General features: G+C 36.3%; 1 protein-coding gene across 2 annotated transcripts in view; it reads left to right on the top strand.

Annotated features, from left to right (window-relative positions):
- Window positions 1–12,145, top strand: part of INTU (inturned planar cell polarity protein) — a 35,769-nt gene extending 23,624 nt beyond the window's left edge. For both annotated transcript variants that reach the window (XM_027690017.1, XM_027690018.1), the window contains exons 8-16: window positions 403–592; window positions 3,061–3,114; window positions 5,273–5,335; window positions 6,373–6,594; window positions 7,156–7,578; window positions 8,222–8,319; window positions 8,929–9,118; window positions 10,356–10,510; window positions 11,291–12,145. In XM_027690017.1, coding sequence (XP_027545818.1) covers window positions 403–592; window positions 3,061–3,114; window positions 5,273–5,335; window positions 6,373–6,594; window positions 7,156–7,578; window positions 8,222–8,319; window positions 8,929–9,118; window positions 10,356–10,510; window positions 11,291–11,402 — 1,507 coding nt within the window. In that variant the 3' untranslated portion in view covers window positions 11,403–12,145. The remainder of the gene's footprint in view (window positions 1–402; window positions 593–3,060; window positions 3,115–5,272; window positions 5,336–6,372; window positions 6,595–7,155; window positions 7,579–8,221; window positions 8,320–8,928; window positions 9,119–10,355; window positions 10,511–11,290) is intronic.
- Window positions 12,146–20,455: the final 8,310 nt, after the last annotated feature.

The following is a 20,455-nucleotide window of genomic DNA, read 5'->3' as shown; positions in this document are numbered from 1 at the left end:
CTGCATTTGGAAATCACCCAGAAATTTTGAGTCTTGACTGTAACCTAAATAAAATTGCCAAGATAGATTATTCATATGCTTGCATCAATTCATGCTTAATGTGTGAATGCCATAGAGAAAGAAAAAGAATAAATCTGTTTCTAAAAGGATGAGACTGATGTTTAAATCATATCAAGTTGCCCTAAGACATCTACTATGATACCATACTGCTTTAGTTTGTTCTTTATTTTTAGCTACTGCCTGGATATTAACCTAGTGGGTTTTTTCATGTTAAAAATGAATGTTAAAAATACATCCAAATGTAGCATCATGCTGCAAAGAGACTTGTGTAGCACTGAGGGTTATATAAATAAGCTGCAAGTTTCTCAATGTTATTCTAACTTGGAGTTCATGTTTGTTCAGTGCTTTTTGCCAGGTGGAAAATGTTTCTCGCCTCGATCATTTTTTCAACCTGTTCTTCCAGCGTGCACTTCAGCCCGTGAGGCTCAAGCCCAGTGCCAGCCCCAGTGCTCAGCACTATGAGACCTGCAGTGCCTTGTTCTTGGACAATCTCCCAGGCCTGCGCTGGCTGATGCTGCCTCGGGAGATCAAGGTAATGTCCTTTTCACATCTCTTTGGAAAAACTTGTATATGAGAGACCAAAAAATCTTCTGCTGTTAATGTGTAGTTTACCTTGGCTCATCCAAGACCATCCATTTTCCTACCAGATCCTTTATTCAAGTTTGGAGCTACACTGTCATTCCCACGGTGTGTTTAGTGGCTTTAGAGTTATCTAGGAAGAGATTATGATGACAAAGGACTTAAAACTTTATTTAAAATATATACACACACATCTCTAAGAACTAGGATATAGAGTAGGGAAAGCAGCCCCTAGTATGTAGCTTTATGTTTGATTTTGACCATTGAAATTTTTTTTTCTAGGTAGGAAATACTACTCCAGAAGCCCATAGCTTGTAATTTAGGAGAGTTATAAATGGCTGTTGCAAAATCAAAATAAATATCCACATGTCATTTGTGTGACACATACAGGTACAGCTTTTCTGCACCATTCCACTGTGTCTGGTTACCTCCTAATTAGAAACTAAGTTGTGCATTAAGCACTAGTAAGACAAAAGGTAAATCACAGTAAATAGAATTATAGCTGTCAGTCGTAAATGTCGTTTTCATGGCTTTAATATCTATGATTCTGGTTTAGAATATGTTAGTCTTGTCATGGTAGAGTTTGTTTTTTAATGAGTATTTGCCACAATTTAATGCAAATAAAACAGCATGGAAGTTTTAAGCTCAGAGTTTCCTTTCATTTTGGATAGACCCAAAATATTTGTAAGTTTGTAGATAACATAGTTAAGGCTAATTCTATTATTAGACAATGATTGTAATCTGAGCCGACCATAAACTCCATTACCCAAACTTATTTCATCAGCAACAATAAAAGAAATGAACATTGTACTTGCTGAACTTCATGGAAAATTGCAAGTGTTTCTCAGAATGGCTTTGTGAAAGGACTGAGTTTGGATGTTCAGAATGACCTTTCTTCTGCAGTAGCATATTCTGTAATTTATACAGTCTTTATTTGAAGATAATATTAACTAGGACTTTCCTGGGTTTCTGATTTTTATGTTTAATAAGACCTCACTGTATAATTTTTCTAAGTGTGTTTCCCCTTAAGAGGGGAAGGGATGAAGGGGTAAGTCTTTCAACTTTACAGGTTTGCTGTGATTCAGTAATAGAAATTGCCCTGAATGTTGCAGGTTGTGCATCAGTCAGTGCTATTAGTTTCCAAACATATTTCTGTTGCCTTCTCTCTTTTCTCCTTTAAAGGAGAATTGTCTCCTCCTTTGTCTTTAGTTGCAGACTGATAGTTATTTAGTTCTTTCTACCTTACCCTATATGTGTCCAGATATATTTTTGCTAAATATGTGCTTGAGGACAATATGTTTGCAATTATTTTAGTCCAACCTCTGCTTTTATAATATGTATGAACACTCTGTTATATATGTTTTAGCTATAGAAGTGCATATTTATGGAGTGTCTCAGAAGAGATTAGGTTTTTTCCTCCATGCTTTTTTCTTCTCTCTCAACTCTCTATAGAAAGACTCTATTGCACTTTGTTCTGTAGTTCATCTTCCAGGTTCTTTCTTGCAAAATAGTAAGTTTTAAAGGGATTTAGACAAAGTGTCGTTGATATTTATGATACAGACCACTTTCCAAAGATGTCAGAGATCATTCATATTTTCTAGAAAAAAAATGTTGTTGTTGCAGAACATGACATTTCCAGTTAACATTTTGGTGAAGATCTTTGTATCCTATAAGAAATATAAAACTAAAAATGTCAGGTCTCTGGGCAGAAAGCCATTTAAATTTTGACTGGGGAAAAGCTGAGAGACTGGTTAATTTTTGACTGCCAGCAGCCTCGCTGACATTGTTTGAAAACTGGCTGTTTCAATTAGAGGCAGCCTGTTAATACAGCCCAAGAAGTTTGTAATTACGGGGTTTAGGTTCTTTTCATTAAGTACTACCTTTATGTCAGGGGTTTCAGTGCCTAGTACCATGTTTCTTGAAGCACTCTTAATAAAATTTACATTAACCAGCAGCTCTTGTAGTTACAGAAATTAGGACACCTAAAGCAGTTTGAGTAGAACAAAGATAATGTGTGAGAAAATTTTGGCAATTTCCATAGAGACAAAAAAACTAAATCCATTGTATAAAAGATTTTTCTGGTAACTCAGTTGGATGCAATAGTGTGCCAGATTTGAGATTTGTCTCTAGACATCTAAAGCACCTTTGCGCCAAACACTCTGTTCAGCAGGCACACGAGGAGGGAAATTGTACAGTTCCAAAGAGCAGGGGGATAGACAGCATTTAAGAAGGATTTTCCTTTAATCTGATGGCTCAAGGTGTTCTTGATATTTGATGTTACTATTGAAAAGTACATGCAAATTTTTATCCGCTTACTTTGTTACTTCTAATCTGAGATCAGGGAGACAGAGCAACCTATGCTATTATGAGAAATTATTGTGTTGGAAATGTCTATTAAGAAGTACTGTTTAAATATTTCAGATGGAAATCGACACAGCACTGAGTGATCTGGAAGCAGCTGACTTTGCAGAGCTGGTAAACATCTTATTTTTGTTTCCACTGCACGCTGTCTCTTTGCCTTGGAGTCATATTCAGCACTAATTTCAAACTCATCTACTTTTTCTCATCAAGTGGTAGTCAAAGCAAAGAATTATTGTATTCTTCTTTAAAGATAGATCGATTTACCCATTCTATTTTTCCTGAATTTCTCTCCATGGTTAATATTACAATATATTATAATCCTATAGGATTAGTCACTGAAAATCTGTGATTTAATGTAACTTAGGTCCATGGGATATTGTCTCAGTTTGAGACAATTTGGATGGGGAGAGACTTTGGACAGAAGTCTCCTTCCTCCAATTCAATACCCCTGCTTCTCTCCAGTAGAGAGAGAGAGAGATCAAACACGCCCAGATGTAAGTGAAAAAAATAACTCTTTATCAAGAAGAATGCTAAACAATACTGATAAAACTGGGTTAAGCTAACCAGAAAAATTTCCAAGCTTCCGCCTGTCGGACCAAAACAAGATGGCATCAGGCCTCCCCCCACCCGGTAAAACCTGGCAGGAGTGGTTTGGAGGGTCATTGCTGGAGTGAGGCTGCAGTGCCAGCACAGGCAGTTGGAGCAGGGCTGCCGACCCCTCAGGCAACTGGAAGGACCCACAAGACACCTGCTGGGTCCAGCGATGAGACCTGGTTGCTGCAACTCTGATGGTGGCTGTAGTTCTGATCCGCTGAGGTGGCGGTAGAGGCCCAGGTGGTAGAAGTCTCATGGAGTGAGGGAAGAAGACCTTGGTCTGCCGAGTGAAGTCCGAAGGTGGTCTTTTATTGGGCTCAGGGTAGGTGAGAACACCTCTGGTACCTCCCCAGGGACAGGGAGTTCTTCCCTGGACGATTAACACTGGATCATGGGACATTTCAAGAGTCTTTGACACCTTCTAAGCACACGTGGATTCATTATGGCCATCAGCAGAGATTAATATCGGAAAGCCAATGTGTGAATTGTCCTGATGCCTCCCCAAGGGGAGTTATCACAGATGAGTCATTTGTGTAAGGACTAAGAGACAATACCCAGCTCATTGCCTGAGGTGGGAGGTGTGCACGTCCTCTTCTGAGTCATCAGCCCTCCAGTCTTTTCACACTGGTGGATACATTCTTCCTCTAGGATAATAGAGTACCACCCTTATCTTAAGTCCCTCCCCACAGTCTGAATTAGTAGGCATATTTGGAGAAAAGAGAAAAGGTGGATACCAGGTCTTTGTGTAACCCAGGACAGATGTCTACAAAAGCACTTTAATTTTAACACAGCTGATTGTTGTTACATTTCTTCTTTGTGTATATAATTGTCTCCTTCCCAAGCAGTTGTGAATAAACCTGAAAACACCTGTGGAGCAATGAGAACTTAAATTTTCCAGTTTACAGAAAATAATTACAAATTATGTTTATTTTTAATACTGTTAAAGGAGACTGTAGTAATTTACTTAAGTAACTCTTGTCTTGCTGTGCGAGGTGTAAACATATTGAAATTTCAGCTTTACTTTGTCATGAAAGAGCTCTGTTAAATTCATGTTTCAGAACAGTTACTTTAAAATTCTATTCAAAAGAATCACTGTTCTAAACAACCTGGATGAATACTTACAGAAAGCAGTGTTTGTAAGTTACAGTTTATTGCACAGAAATTGATTGCACCTACTTAATTTAAATTACAGTATATCCAGCTAAACATAGTGTTACTAATCAGAGACCACTGGGCATTAAAAAGATCAATGAATGGGTATATTTTAGGTAAAATGTCAAGTACTGGAAAAAAATGCTTTGACTTGAAAGTTTTACTCTACGAGGGCCCCTGGTGTCAATAGTTACACTGCAGGTACTTTGCTGTTAAGAACTGTGAGTGAGCATATCCTAACAAAAATTGTTAATGGACAAATAACTATTAAATAGGAAACTTGTTATTTTCAGCTGAAATTTTTTGAGAAAATTTTAATGATATGAAAATCAATAATGGAGGCTAAAAATTTGGTATTTCCCTTTACTGCTCAGTATTAATTGCTGTACTGTTAATAAGAGGTGGTCAAATATGAAAACATTAAGTAATATATTGATTACAATTCACCAGAAGTAGTTCACTTGCATTTGGTAAATAAAATAAAAATTCTGAATTAAAAACTATACAATTATTTTTTTCCCCACAGTCTGAAGATTATTATGACATGAGAAGATTATATATGATTTTGGGCTCTTGTCTCTTCTACAAGGTGATATTAATGATTAATAATGATTAAGACCTAAAGATTAGCAAAGAAAATAAAAATCTAATTTATTCATGGAGTTCCCCTTTCAGAACCTCACAGATATGAAATAAATGTATGACTGCTTTAAACATATATTTCTAGTACCAGAACTCAAACACCGTAACAGAAAAAAATTGTGAAAGGAAATTATATGTACTCTATGATCAGTAAGAACAAAATACATCTTTGAAACTGGATTTTTTTGGTGTATGATCAGAGGATTGGAGAGAGTGAGTAATAAAGCAATAAGAATCAATTCAAGTGAGACTGTAGGATATTCTAATAGGAATTTTTTTGTTCACTGCCATTTTTTAACAGCAGGCGATCTATCTTTAATCTGTCTTTAAATGCAAGACTTGAGAAATTGTATCGACAGCTTTTTTCACTTTGGCCTCATTTGTAAATTTATTTAGTAAATATAGACAGTGTAATCAACAGTATAAAGAGGAAGATAAGCGCCTTTACTTAAAGAAAACTTTGATGATTTTATCATGGAATTGTTCTTTATGTTGGTAGTGTTACAAGACTAAACTGTTCCCACAAATGGACCTGCACAGTATCTACCATGATAGCACTTGAGCTGTAAAGCCCTTAGTGCTAAAACCGCTGCTGTACTATGTATCTTCTTTGGAAATTGTAATTATTCCAGTGAAAGCTTACTAATTTTGGAGAGAGAATTAAATGAGAACTCAAGCAACTTAACGCTGTAGGTGTTTTCAAGCTGTTAAAGCCATGCATTTCCCAACTCACCTTTGATAACTTGCATATATGCTGATGGTTTATTTATGTATATTTTGGTATTTTGAGTCTTTAGATGTGGTGGAAAAGCTCAGTGTTATCTGTTGTACAACTGTATAGCAAGATGACAGTCTATGGGCAGATAGCTTAAGATGACAGTGCATGTGGAGCAGGGATACCTCTACATAGAAAGTACTCTGAAGTGATATGTGGTGCTGTTGTATTTCTTACTGAATACATTTCCTTTTCTGTGTTTACTTAAGGGTTACTTGATTGGTAATCACTTTCCAAAGGAAGATCTTATTGATATAGGTTTATATTGTCGGCACTATTGTCTGTTACTCTTGGCAGCAGAACGGAGAATCGGTCAGTTAGTGATGTGGCGGGAAGTATTTCCACAGCATCATATCCAGCCATCCGAAGGTTCAAGTTTTACAGGATACAGGGAACCTGAAGCAAGATACTTCTTACTGGTAGTTGGCTTGGTAGGTTAACAACTGCAGTGTGCTTGTTCTCTGGGGCTCTTCTTTGCTGTTGTGTCTTGCCTGTTGTTCACTAAGATATATATATTACATGCATTTTCTTTGGTAATTTTACAAAATACTTATATTGTAGTTGTTTTATGGGAAAGAATTTCTCAGAGAGTAGCATTATTTATACATCTGCAAAGCTTGCAAAGGTTAAGTGTAAATTCTGATAATTTTTATGCCTTTTCACTTCAGTTGAAAGTATTTTTACCCTCATGATCTTGTCTTTTCAGACAACTCATTTCAGAAATATGTCTGGTTTTGGTTTTTTAAATGTAGACTTTCTTTAAAGCAAACAACTAATGAGTTTGTAAACAATAGCTTTTATGTTTGGGTCATTAACTTAAATAACATAATAACAGAAAGACGTCCGTGGATGTGATTTGATTAGAAGAAAATAACTCCTCTGGAGGTGAGGAAGGAGTGTTGAATATAGTGCTGTATTTTACCCAAATCTCAGATAAGATATAACACTGTACATTAAACCAAAAGCTAATGTTGCTTCCTTCATATTTGCAGAGACACTTCATGCTGTGTGTCCTACTAGAGGCAGGAGGCTGTGCATCCAAAGCTATTGGGAATCCAGGACCAGACTGTATATATGTAGATCAGGTCAAAGCAACCATACTCCAACTGGAAGGAATAGATGCCAGCATAGAGGAAAGGCTGGATTCTCCTTCCATTCCACCTTTAGCTTGTGCTGACTGGTTCCTTCCTGCAACACGTGACAAACTGGAGAGCTTGACCACCTCACCTATCCTAAGCAAGATACAAAACACTTGCAAACCAGCAACTACTCCAGTGAGCAGAAGATCTCTGTTTGGGGACTCTTCCCTAACGACACGGAAGCTGAGCCCTACGAGAAACAGTGGAGGACCTCAGCAGGGTAACAAAGGTCCTTCAGAAGATGAAAGCACTAATCTACAACCTGTAGTGGATCAGGTCTGAGAATAAAGACAGAGAGAATTGATAAAGTTCTGGTGGGTTAGGGGAGGTGTTCTTTCAATGTAAAAGAATAAATCTAAGAATCCCTGAATTCAGTAGCAAATACTTCTGTTGCCTTGGGAAGCTTTGGGTCAGCCTCAGAGCCATCACGTGTTTTTTTGTTTTATCATTGCTTATAAATATTTGGGGTTTTCACATGACTGAAATGGGCACAGCTGCATTTGAATCAGCAGAAATAATTGGAGAATATCCCTGAAATAATGATGTAAACATAAGTTACCAGGACAAGTTGCTGTACAATTATCCAACTGCTTCTAACTCATTTTGGTCTTCATTCATCAATTCAATTAATTCATTCATGGCTAGGCTTTGTGAACAAAGATTTTTGGAAAGGCTCTATCCACATTTGTTACAAGCACGCTGGTGACTAATAAGGCCAATACGAGATAGACATGTCCAATTGCACATTTTGGTCTAAAATAGGCTATAAAATACATTTAGCTTAGTTGATGCAACTGTTTTGGCCTTTTCAAAAAATGCTGCATTATTTTCTTCTAAGTCAGTCATTTGTTGGTTTGATTGTGTTTTTATCCTTTAGCTGTGTCTTCTCTGTTATTTCATCTATCTGCATGTTTTTCAGGCCACTAGAAAAAAACACACCCTGCCAAATCCATGTCATTTAGGAAACCTAAAAAAGAACCTTTCAGAGAAAGATACAGAACTTCTTAATGCTATCAAGTAAGAAATTATTTTTTATTAAGTAGTTCATATTTTAGGCCATACTTGGATCATTTTTTGAATATACACAGATCACAGAAGTTCCTGCATAATTTTATTCTAACCAAAACTTTACTATGCAAGGATTATCAGAAGTGAAGCTCTTAAATTGAGAGCTTAATTAAAGGAAAAATACAAAATAATACAATAAAACACTGTTTCTGAACAATATGTCACTGTTGTATGCATATGTCCCACATCTATATGACCTTGAAAGTTCAAATAAAAGTTCTGAGCCACACATATACATACCTTGTACTCCTTGGTGTCTCTAGGTAGGTGTAAAAAGGACAGAGTTTTTATTTCTCTTTCCATTTTGCTTTGTTGGGTCAAATTTTGAGAACACAAGTGCAGTACTTAACTAGTACCATGATTTTTTGATTTGTTGTTAGTTGTTTTTTTTTTAATTCATATTAACAGTCCAAATCAGCAGGACTTCCTTAGTGTAGAGAAAATGCCTGTATCCATTTTTGAACTCTATTATAGTTACCAGAAAAACAATTCTGTCTTAAGAAACAAAGTATATGTTGGTAAACTGGAATTTCTGAATTCTGATTTAATTTTTTTAAGGTTGACATCTGGTCCTGAGAATACTCTCTTCCACTATCTCTCTTTGGAAACGATGCAAGGAATCTTTATTACTCCAACTCACAAAGAAGTAGCACAGCTCGGTGGCTCCATCCACCCTCAGTTAATCGAGAATTTCTATCGGTGCTGCCTTTCAATTCGTTCCATTTTTCAGCAATCCATAAGGAAAGAGGTACAGAAACTTTGCTTTTGTTTTTCTATTTACATTCTCAACTCAGTATTTCAAGATTGTTTTCACTTAATTATTTCAATGCTTTGCTGTATTTGCATGTGTGTCATTCTTAAAGCTTCTGATATTACTCTTATGGGCAGGTTCTCAATTTATGAGATACTCCATTCAGATCAGTCATTTTGTGTTCAATGGGCACTTTTATTTTGCTAAAAGTCTGCTTTGCTAATTGCACAGTTGATTTTTACCGACATGAAACAATTTTATGTACTAAGGAAAGATACAGGAAGGGTTGTCTATTGTGAAATCTCTATGAACCTATGAGTAATTTAGACTATGCTTTATTAATTTAATCCAAAGCATGTTTAAGGAAGTTCAAGGCACTCAGACAAATATTACCTGTTTTGCTTATGAACTGCTAAGATACATTTCACTTTTTCTTCTACCATTTTTGAGAAATTAGGACAGTGGTGTTTTGACCATCATTTCTAGATGTTCAGCTCCCACATCTTCAGTATCGTAGGCAATTGAAAGTTGTGGTTTCTGGTTTTGCATATGGCAGGCATAAGTTCCTTGAGATTTTTTTCCAAGAAAACCTTTTATTTCGCCTTTAAAGCACCTGATTTGAATAGGAGTTTCATTTGCAGATCCAGAGATTAACTGAACTTTTAAGGTTTATTCAAAAGCTTTGTATAAAATATGGCTCTAAAAGCTCAACGAAACGCAAAAATGTCTTAATTTTCTATACATCTTATGCCCTCATACTGAGTAAGAGTAAGAAAATACTCTGAGCAAAGTGCTTCAGCTGTTAATTTACAAAAAGAAATTCCTGTCTGGACAAGTTTATTCAATGGACTTTTACTATCACAGTTCTTAATTAGAGAGGCACACTGAGAAAGGAAGATGAGACCTTTAGCTGTTGTAACAGTTTTTTAAAGGAGCTGTATTATTTCAGATGTCTAAAATAGAGAAATAGTGTTCAACTAGAAGGAAAAAAAAAGTCAAAAAAGGGAGCATGTGTCTAACTCCAAATTGTGTAACAATGGAATAGCCTTTTGATGCCAAAGGAACAAAACCATGGAGAGAAGAGTCATGTAAGCAAGTTAGTTACATATTCTAAGCCTGGCTTTTTGACAGCAATGTCATTCATCAGAGAGTCGTGAAGAAATCACAGTTATATTTGCTAGTGTTTTGTAAACATGTTTCCTTCTCTACTAATGTTTCAGCAATTGTTTTACAGAAACAGAAAAAGGCAGGCAGTGGAATTTCCGAATTTAGTAAGGCAGCTGAGGATGCAGGTGTGGTAAGAGAACATGGTGTTTTGTTTGAGTGCTCTCCTGATAACTGGACTGACCAGAAGAAACCACCACCAACAATGAATTACTGGGTTGTGGGGTAAGTTTAAAGACAAATTTTGTCTCCAGCTTTTGAGTGTGCTGTTGTACTCTTCAAGAATAAATGTAACTGCAGCACATCACTGAAATGCTTGAGCAGACTGACTGAGGTATCTTTAATTTGGGCCTGGGAAGTTGCCCTGGTGTGAAGTTCCACCCTTAACTGAGGGGAGCACCGAGCCAGCGTGAAAACAGCATGGAGCCGACAGCTTTTGCAGAGGGGAGGGAAGATGTTTAAAGAGAAAAAAGAAAAGCAGTTGTTTTCCACCAGGAATGTGCATAACTGCAGTTTGCATGGAAAAATTAAAATTGTTAATTTAAACATTTAAAAAACGTTTATGCTACTGTTGATATCTTTAAAAAATAATTATAATGCTACACAAAGTTATGCACGGGTATTAACAGCTTTCCTATTTTAGCTCTTTCCCTAAAAGAGCTCCTTGGATTAGTATGTGGGAATTAGTAAATTTTTGAATACTGGGGCTTGCTCCCAAGGACCTTGATTGCAGCTTGTAGCCCAGAAACCTGGATTGCTACAAACACACTAGTACCACACAAGTAGATCCTGAAATCCTAAAGATTTTTTTCTATAAACAGCCAGAGAATAACTTGATTTAAAAATTAAATGCAGGAGAGACACTGAAATTTGCCAGCTGTCTTACACAGGAGCTGGTTTTAACTTCTTACTGAAACCTCAGAGTACAATGAGAATTTATCATTTGAGGAGAAAAAAACTAACAACTCTGAAGATTTTCCTCTTTTTATTCTTTTTTTTTCCCAGGAGACTCATTCTACATCCAAAACCTCAGGAGTGTTACGTCTGTTTTCATGACTCAGTCACAGAAGCTGCTGTTGAACTGGCCTTTAAACTGTCTTTTGGCTTAGCTACGTAGATGAGCTTCCTGGACACTCAGCCATCCTTCATGGTGGTGTTAGTTCTTTAAACTTATTCCATATAAAGGGAAATGAACTTAATTTGAGTGCCCACCCATGGGGTATCTTTGAAATGCTGTAGAAAAATATAAATACCTTTTGGTATGACATAGGTAAAACTTCTGTGGTGATTCCAATGATCTTATCCATTGAATACTTAAAAATATTTCAGAGAACCAAAGGTCCTATTTTTATATACTGTCAATTTTTGTGTCCTGATGATAACTTTATTACATGAAAACATCACATAATTTGTACAGTCACTGCTGTCAGTGCACAATATGCAGTATCAAATGATAAGCTGATCCTCAAAGTACTCTGTGAACATCTGGAAATTGGTATGAAGGAAAAAAACTTTTTCCAATCAGTTAAAATTTTGCTTCTCTAAGGGCCTTGAAAATACTGAATGTTTTCAGCAGTCAACACAGAAAGAAATCCTTTAGACAATTCATGACACTCAGCCTCAAAAAACTAATGACTGATCATTTTTGACCTTATGCTCTCCTGCACACTCAAGGACTATAGTGTGGTTGATTGTTTTGCTTGACTTCATGAGTTTTAACTATAAATAATACTTATATTTGTTAAAATGCAAGTTTGAAGACACAAGGAAAGATGGGGGCCGGGGTAGATGGTTTTAAGACTTCTGCATGGACTTAGCCTATTTTATATTCCTAATTTCTTAATAAAAATGTATATTTGTTAAAAACAGTAGAGCATTCGTCTATTTTTTTTTACTTCACATATTTTCTCCTTTGTTTATTTAAACATAATTTGTCTAGTTAGATCTTCCACAATTTACAGCTGGATATTACAAAACCTGTTAGGTTATATCCATGTAAGGCAAGAGTAGGCAAGATGTTTGCAAAATCAGAGTTTTTCTACAAAATTTAGCTTATTATTAAAATATTTGTAAATTACAGATCAGCTGCTCCTAAAGCTTTTTTTTTTACTTAAGTTTGGGTTAAAATGTAAGATTTTGGGTCTTTTTACCCCCAGCCTGCATATTTAGATCTGGTCATTTGCACATTTCATCATGTTTCATGTCAACAGTGCACTTTTTTTTTCTGCTGTTTCTACTTGCTTTTTATGAAATGCATGACTGAAGTTGCATTTTGAACAACAGGATCAAAAAGTTTAAGTGTTCAGGAAAGTAAATTCAGTTTCATAGGCATCATGACCAAATCATTAGGTCTTGTTTTCACTTGAAGTTACAGCTGTCAGGAGTAGTTCTAAAATAGTCAATCAAATGCTTATAAGAGCCCATTCTTATGGAGTGATTTACAGCTTGTCTTGATCACTCAACAGTTGCTTTAGTTCCAAGCAGTAGAAGTCTTAGGCCTAAAGTTTAGGCATATGATTGAAGATTTCGTTGATCAGCTTTCTCCAGAAGTTATTGTTCTTAACACATAAGCAACAGTATTTCACTTTGAGACATACAAAACTGAGTTATATCAGTAACGTGTTGGATTTGTTCCCTGTCTGTAAATTATGTGATGTGAGATGTAACTCTGTTTGAAAAATGAAAATATATAATTGTATGTATGACATCTGAACAGCACCTCTGAAAAGTCTAAAATACGTGAGGTTTGGATATTAGGTTTCGTAGTAGATGGAAGGAGGAACATACAGAAAAGCAAGCAGTCCTTGCTGCACTGCTTTTAGCAGAAGTGTGCACAGAAGTATGTATATGTATGGAAAAAGGTAATTTTGCTGATGTTTGTCTCGTTTCAGCCTTTTAAAAGCAAGGCTATATGGTTTGAATGCTAAAAAGAGGATATTTAAATGCTTTAAAAAGAAGGCAACTAACATCTAGATCCTTGTGTTCAGTCAGAGAAGGTTACTCTGCTGCCAGTTACTGAGTTAAACTGGGCTGAGTCGCTGGACCAAACACACAAGTGAGTCACTGCCAAAGAAACACTGTAAATATGTAGATGCCTGTGGAGGTGGGACTCCTTCAGTACCCATCAGCTATTTAGCTTGGCTTGCTCCTTCACAAGAAACCTTCCTTTAAACAGAACTGAGGGTATCCGAGGATAGTACAATTCCTTTTCTCAAAGCCGTGTAATAGCACTGCCTCCTCAGCTTTAGACTTTCATCTTAGTGTCCAGACGAACCCTTTCTTTAATTTAGAAGAATAACATAATTTAAAAAGTGCTACCAAGTTTCTGATACCTCTGTAAACCATTTGGCATTGCTTTCATGTGGACTGTGAGCACCCCCTGTGTGCAGGAAAGTAATTTCTACACATTCTTGTGAAATACTCTGCCGTCCTGCAGTTTCCATAGGTATCCCTAGACTTAGAAATGTATGAAGAAGGAAGTTGAAAATCTAAGCTGTTTCTCACTGTTACTGATATTTCACTTGCAGTTTGATATTGTGCTAACACCAAATTCATACACTGAATGCGTGTCAGAATAAATCCAGATTGCCAAAAGCAAATGGTTGAAAAAGAAAGGACCTTAAAAGGAAGGTTTTTGGCCATTGTTACAGCTCATACCAAATAGAAGAGATATAGTACAATATACTTGGTGTAGTGTAAACTTTGAAAATTTTCAAGGTTTTGGTTATTTTTAAGATCCATTTCTTTCTCTGTAGGATTTTTTGGTGTTGGTGATTTATTAAATGTTACACAATATTTCCAAACACATGCTCTAAACTTTGCTTTAAGGACAATTGCAAACTGATTTTCATGTCCAAAGTGTATAAAGAAAAACAGGTAAATAGTCTTTTGCATATTAGTTGTGTTTAATAAACAGACTGCATCTGGTCAAGAGCTGTGCAATTCTTTCCCTCAGCATGGGTTGAAAATTAGTAGTGGTATACTGATACGGTTTTCTAATGAGCTTATTTTCTAACGAGGAAGGGTCAGCATGGCTTACTGTGTAGCATAAGTAATAAAAGTAATAAAATCTGGCTTTTGCTCTTTAATGACTTTGTGAGGTGCACATAAATGTTCTTTCATTTGGATGGATTCTTGAAAGACACAGAGGTCTACGCCCATGTAATTAATTACAAGAAATCACGGTCTTGGAATATGAAATGTTCATATTGGCATTTGGCAAATTACATAAAATCCATTCATATCAGCAGAATGGAAAAAAGTTCTTCATATCTAATTTGTTTAATGTGAAAATAGATGGAAAATCTGCTTCATTTGTCTCTGCCTTCGGTTACCCGTTTTAGGATTTCTCTGGTTAGGTTTTGATAATTTAAACAAAAATCCAGCATTCTGTGCTTTTTCTTGTTGACTGTTCTTTACTATAACGCCAGAAGCTTTTCTTGCCACAGACTTTTCTGTGGTAGTGCTGACTAGGAGAAATTCTGTCAGTCATTAATGTTTGATTAATCTCCTTGTATCACATGCAAATTCTTAAATAGTCCTTTTTCAATTACAATCATTTTGTATGTAAAGAGTTTAAGGTGGTTTTATTTCTTTCTTTCCTTACAGTGGAAAAAGTAAAACATGCATTATGTAAATAACACTGTTTATAGTTCTTCAAATCTCCCGTCTCCTGGAAGTGCTTCCAGATGGCCTACATGTGTATGACTCAAATTTTAGAAACATTCCATGAATAACACTCAACATTAATTTCCTTAGAAATATAGTATATAGCAAAGTGGCATATCCATTGTTGAAGCTCAGAATCTTTGGATGCTTTCTTATATGCTTTGTTCAGGATAGGGAATGGGATACAACAGCTACAGTGTTGTTGTTATTGAACCAGCAAATAAAAACTGATTTGGAGTACATCCACATGGTCTGCATTTACTACACATAATGTACCTGTGAGTAGTTTAAGTCAACACAGCTATTACTCTACTGGGATTAGCTTTTACAAGTGGAAATTTGGCAATACCCTAGTATAGAAATTATTCCATGTTTCTTGATTATTTTGTAGGGAATACAATGTTTTAGATCTTGCTCTTCATGTTTTAAAGTTTCATTTAGTATTTGTAACAAAGATCAGTGTCCTAGTATTGTAATACTGTATTTTCATAACTGTATACAGCAATTCTTGTGTTTCGGTTTTGGAAGGGGGTTTTGGCAATCCTGGCTTCTGGCAGAGCAGCAGGAGTAACATCCTTGTGTGGACTGTGCCTGTCACACTTCACATGAGCTCATGTAGCTGCTGAGAGTGGGAAAGGTAGTGAAATCTCTGAAGTGGCAGTTCCAGTTTTACCTGATGTGTCTTAGGTATTTATATTTACTTCATTTTAGAGGTAGACCAAAATAAAACACTATTAGAATTCTGTTACTTAAAAATTAATAAGAAATGTAAAATCTTCAAAGAAGAGGATGAAGTTGAGTGTAAGAAGATTCTCCAGAAACGGTGCTATAGCACAGCTCTCAAAGTTTGTGGTTTTTTAGATTCTGTAGGGTAAAGTTTAACTGAATTTTGCCAACTTTGGGTGCAGAAATTAGAGGAGTTTATTTTTTGCTAACCTATGGCTGCATGGGGTGACATTTAAAGAGTTAATGATCATCTTTGTTCAAATCAAGAATATCAACTGAAGATTTTCAACAAAGATTTTGGGTATTTTATGTCTCTAGATATGTTTCAAATAGATAAAATTAATTTCCTGAAAACGGTCTGGAAGGCTTTGCAGTAGAGAGAGAAATCTCTGTGGTTGTTGGCTTTCCTGATTTGCCTGCAGTGGGACAAGTTAACTCCAGTTGCTGTCTGTGCTGTGCAAGGTTGTCCCAGGAACTGGCTGCTTTGACTCACCTGTTGCTCTCTCTGCCCTGTACTTGGGCTGAATCAACAGTTCTGCGATACCTTCAGTTTGAGAAGGTGTTTGGTTTGTAGTTTTTCCTTCAAAGGCTGGTTTATTGTATGCTGTGTTTTCACCTGAAGGGAACCCTAAGAGCTGGAAACAGATGAAAAATCTACGGATACAAAAAGTGGATTTTTTAAACTTGGTCACAGTTTGTGGCTGGTATTCCACTATAGGGGAAAGTTGAAACAAGTAACACTTCTCATAAATATGAGTAAGAATTTGTGGGTTGGAAGTCAAAGCATGATATTACAGAGAAAATTTCTTTCCAGAGAAAGAGCATGAGAATTCATACTGGATTCTGCTGAATGAGAACAACATTGGAATGATAGTTACTTGACCGGAAGTGTTTCAGCAAATGGGAATCACTCTCTGTTTGAATAAATTGTGTTCACCCCTCCACATCTTGATTTCTTTATCGTTTGTTAATAAGGGGACAAAACAATGATCTACTATGTTTAAATGTTTCAGCTGTGCAAGTAGTTTGTAATTAAAAGGAAGGTGTCTGTAATGCATAACAATATGCATAGATTTCTCTGCTGCTGAGCGACAGTTCCAGGAACCTGGTGACTATATAATTAAAATTGCAAAGATGGGTGGACTTCTGGTCTGTACCAGGGGTTTGGTGGTTTAGTACACCAGGCCTTCTATTTTGAATGTTATAACACCATTAAGGTAGCTTTTACAAACAAAAATGAATACATTTTAAATCTTTATCATGATCTTCTAAATATTTATTATGAACTAATGAGAGTGTTAGTTACAGCTTTTCTGTTTACAGTTATTTGTGCTCAACAGACTATTACTGAAGAGCCAAGTCATTTTACAGTAGGATTAACAGAATTGATCAAAATTATACTTCCTATCTCCTGGATTTGACATACATTTTACAGAATTTGTGCAGGTTTCCATTTTTGTTTTGTAAAAGTACATTCAGTTCACAGCTTGGTGACAGCTTTTAGTACAAAACCAGGATTTGTTTTCTTTTTCCTGCTCGGAAGCTGTATTTGGAGTAAGACATGTTTGTGGGTAGAATAATATCCTTTATTATATCAGCCCATGCAGCTAGAAAAATAGTCTGTGTGGCACAGCTGTTCTTCAGGTGTGAGGCAGAATCAGAATAGTGAAAGCTCAGTACGAGCGGAGAATTACTTCTCATGGAAGTTACTTACAATGGATGTGACAGTGAATTATTAGCAATGAATGTTGGATCTTGTTGCTAACTATTAGGTAATTTTACTAGGTAGTTTGGTAGCATTTAAAGTACATTTAATAATATAAATTATTGCTATGAAAATCATCCTTAAACAAGAAGTAAAAAAAATCACAAAAATGCTCTTGAAAAATCAGGACCTTTTTCCCTGCATCCCTGACGAAGTTTTGCCATGTGATAATAGAAAGGAGTTGTTAGTTCCAAAGTGTCTGTATGCTTTTGTTTCTAGAATCTTCTCTCAGTATTCCAGGAAGTCAAAAGAAATTCTGAATAAATGTCAGCATAGGACTTGCTTAGGTCATTTTGAAAAATCTCAGGGATACTTAAATTCTTATGTAATGCCCACATAGCTCTGGTAATCTGTCCTAAATAACAGAGACCTTGAAGCTTACACCCTTAGCACTACTGACATCTTCCTTTCAGACTTAATATGATTTCACTGTCTTCATATTCTGCTTTATCTGCTCCATGAGGAGCAGGCCTGCAGTTCATGCTGGTTTTACTCCCAGGTGCTGGTAATTAACTTACCGCTAGGATAGGAAACATTATCAAAATTATTAAAAACATAAATTATAATCACATGGAATAAGATAACGGGTTTACTAGCACAAAAGATGAGACTGGGAGAATTTTTATATATGTTGTGGATGTATAAATATATTTGGGGGGGATCCCCATTCCATTCATTTAGTTGTGAAGCTTTGGGTACAAATGAAGCTGATTAGTATGATTTTTAACAGTTCCTTATCATGCTGCTTATTCTGATCGAAGGGGGGGGCTGAATTAAATATAGCACCTTTTATTTTTCCACTTAAAACTCTATTTTCCAGATGGGATAACTTTCCAAAATAACAAGCACACTACAGTTGCTGATTTCTGCAAAGTTTGTTTCTGTCAGCTAAGCAGTAATAACCATTACCAAATAGCCTTTCATTTGCATATATTCATGTTGATTCGAAACAAAATATGTTAAATGGTTTTTAGCTGTGTTACTGCAGTTACTTATATTGACTATATTTCATATGTGTATATCATAATGGCCTAAGGCAAGATTGCCTTTCTGTCATTATGCAGAACCTAGAACTTTACCTGGATATTGCAGGTGGATTTGATTTCAGATGTAGCTAATTTAAGTTAAAACTTCAACATTAAGTTAAAAAAAAGTATCTTCTCTCCAGTTAGAGCTGGACATGAAGAGAGGGATTTGGATTCATCTCTCCCAAAAAAAGTGTACATGTTTTTTGCTAGTGAAGACAAAAACCAGTGTTCGTTCCTAATACAGCCCATAATATGATTTAGAGGACTCTATTGATCACTAATGAACTGCAGTCTACTTGGTATAAAAATATTTCAGTGATACTAAAGAAGGAAAAGAAATTAGCTGTGTAAATTTTAATAGCATTGAAACAATTCAGAGCACCCTTAGGACTGGAGTGACCTCATTTAATTCCTAAGCCTTCTACTTGCCCAGTAGAGCTTAAAAGAAGCATCAGAAGAAGGATCACAGCCTTTCTAAATTTAGTCATTGCAACCAGCTAACAGAGCATGACACCAGATAAATATTTATTAGGCAAAAGATCACTCCCTTGGAGTAAGCAAAACACTAGGAAAAAAGTTCCTTAGTGTTCTTTACTGTGGAAAGACAGTGAATCCAAGAAAATACTTACTCGCCTCTTGTTTAAAATTCTCATTGTTTCCATTTTATTCATACTGAATGTAATGCATCTTGAATTTTAAATTACAGCTTGTCCCTGAATATATCCTGGTAACAGCAGTTTCCCTGGGCTGTCAGCAGAGCTCATGTATGGACTCCACCTGGGAGTATGGATCTGCCTGGGACAGGTTCTACATGAACCACAGTAAAAAGAAAACTTGTTTCTCACCTCTTGATATGTTTTCACGGTATTTTAAAGCACATGTCAGGACAGCAAAGGAATTTGTGTTTGTGTTTCTTTTTAAAATTGGCATTAAGAAATACAGCTGTCAACTTTTCTCCCTGTCCCATCTCTCAAACAACATTCAGAAGGCTCTTATCTGGCTGTCAGCATTTTAAGTCAAAACATAGCCCAAAAATATAGAGCCCCAAGCACTTAGACACTTGAGACACAGTATTTCTTGAGAGAATTTTCAATTGCTGAGGATTCTTATCTCAGTATTGAAGATAAATCTTAGCAGGCACATCCATGAGGAGACTTCTTTTTATTTCTGAGGCAATAATTTTCAATAGGGAAAGGAAAAATAAACCAAACCTTGTGGAGTACTGATAACTTAGGGTCCAAAAGAAGCATTTAGGAGACCTTTATGTAAATGTCTGGTTTCAAAGAAACTAAAACTAGCAGCATTTCTCCCCAGCCATTAAGCTTCTCATTAAACCCTTAGCTCATTGAGTTTGTACAAGTATTTTTTTTTGCTGCTGAAAAATCAGATGCAATCCCTGGGCCAAGAATTGGCAAGACTTGGACAACCCCAATTCCAAGATTTCTACAGTGGCAGTAGATGATAGGAGGAGAGATATGCTCAGACAAGTCTGTGGTTTATCTGACTGAAGTGAGTTTTGTTCATACTCGCAGGCTGGGCATCGTGACACTGAAGCACACAAACATGGCTTTTACAAAGTAAGAGTTTGGCTTACCCTGCCTATGTTCTTATCTCACAACTCTTGTCAAAGCAAAGAAAAGGTCCAGTGGCACTTTCTGTTCACTTGCACAATTTCAGCTGGGCCTGGTTTAGTGAGGTTGCAGGAGTGAGGCACACAGGAGTATTTGCATACAATGTCTTAGCCTGTGGTTTCTATTCAGTCAGTAGTCATCCTCAGGTGGTGCTGCAATACCGTGAATCATTGGTTTTGGAAGAGGGAGGGAAAGAGCAGAGCAGAAAGCAGAGCTGGGATGTGTCTCCCTGGCTATTGCAAGTGGGACTGGACCTGGTTTGCCTTTGTGATCCCAACACTAGCAAGTAAAATGAGGTAGTTAATGCATATATAGTAGGTAACTATAGTTATATAGTTATATATATAATTAT

This window comes from Neopelma chrysocephalum, unplaced genomic scaffold (assembly GCF_003984885.1).
Source record: "Neopelma chrysocephalum unplaced genomic scaffold, ASM398488v2 Primary Assembly neopelma1_79, whole genome shotgun sequence".
Taxonomy (NCBI): domain Eukaryota; kingdom Metazoa; phylum Chordata; class Aves; order Passeriformes; family Pipridae; genus Neopelma; species Neopelma chrysocephalum.
This window is presented reverse-complemented; position numbering and strand designations above follow the sequence as displayed.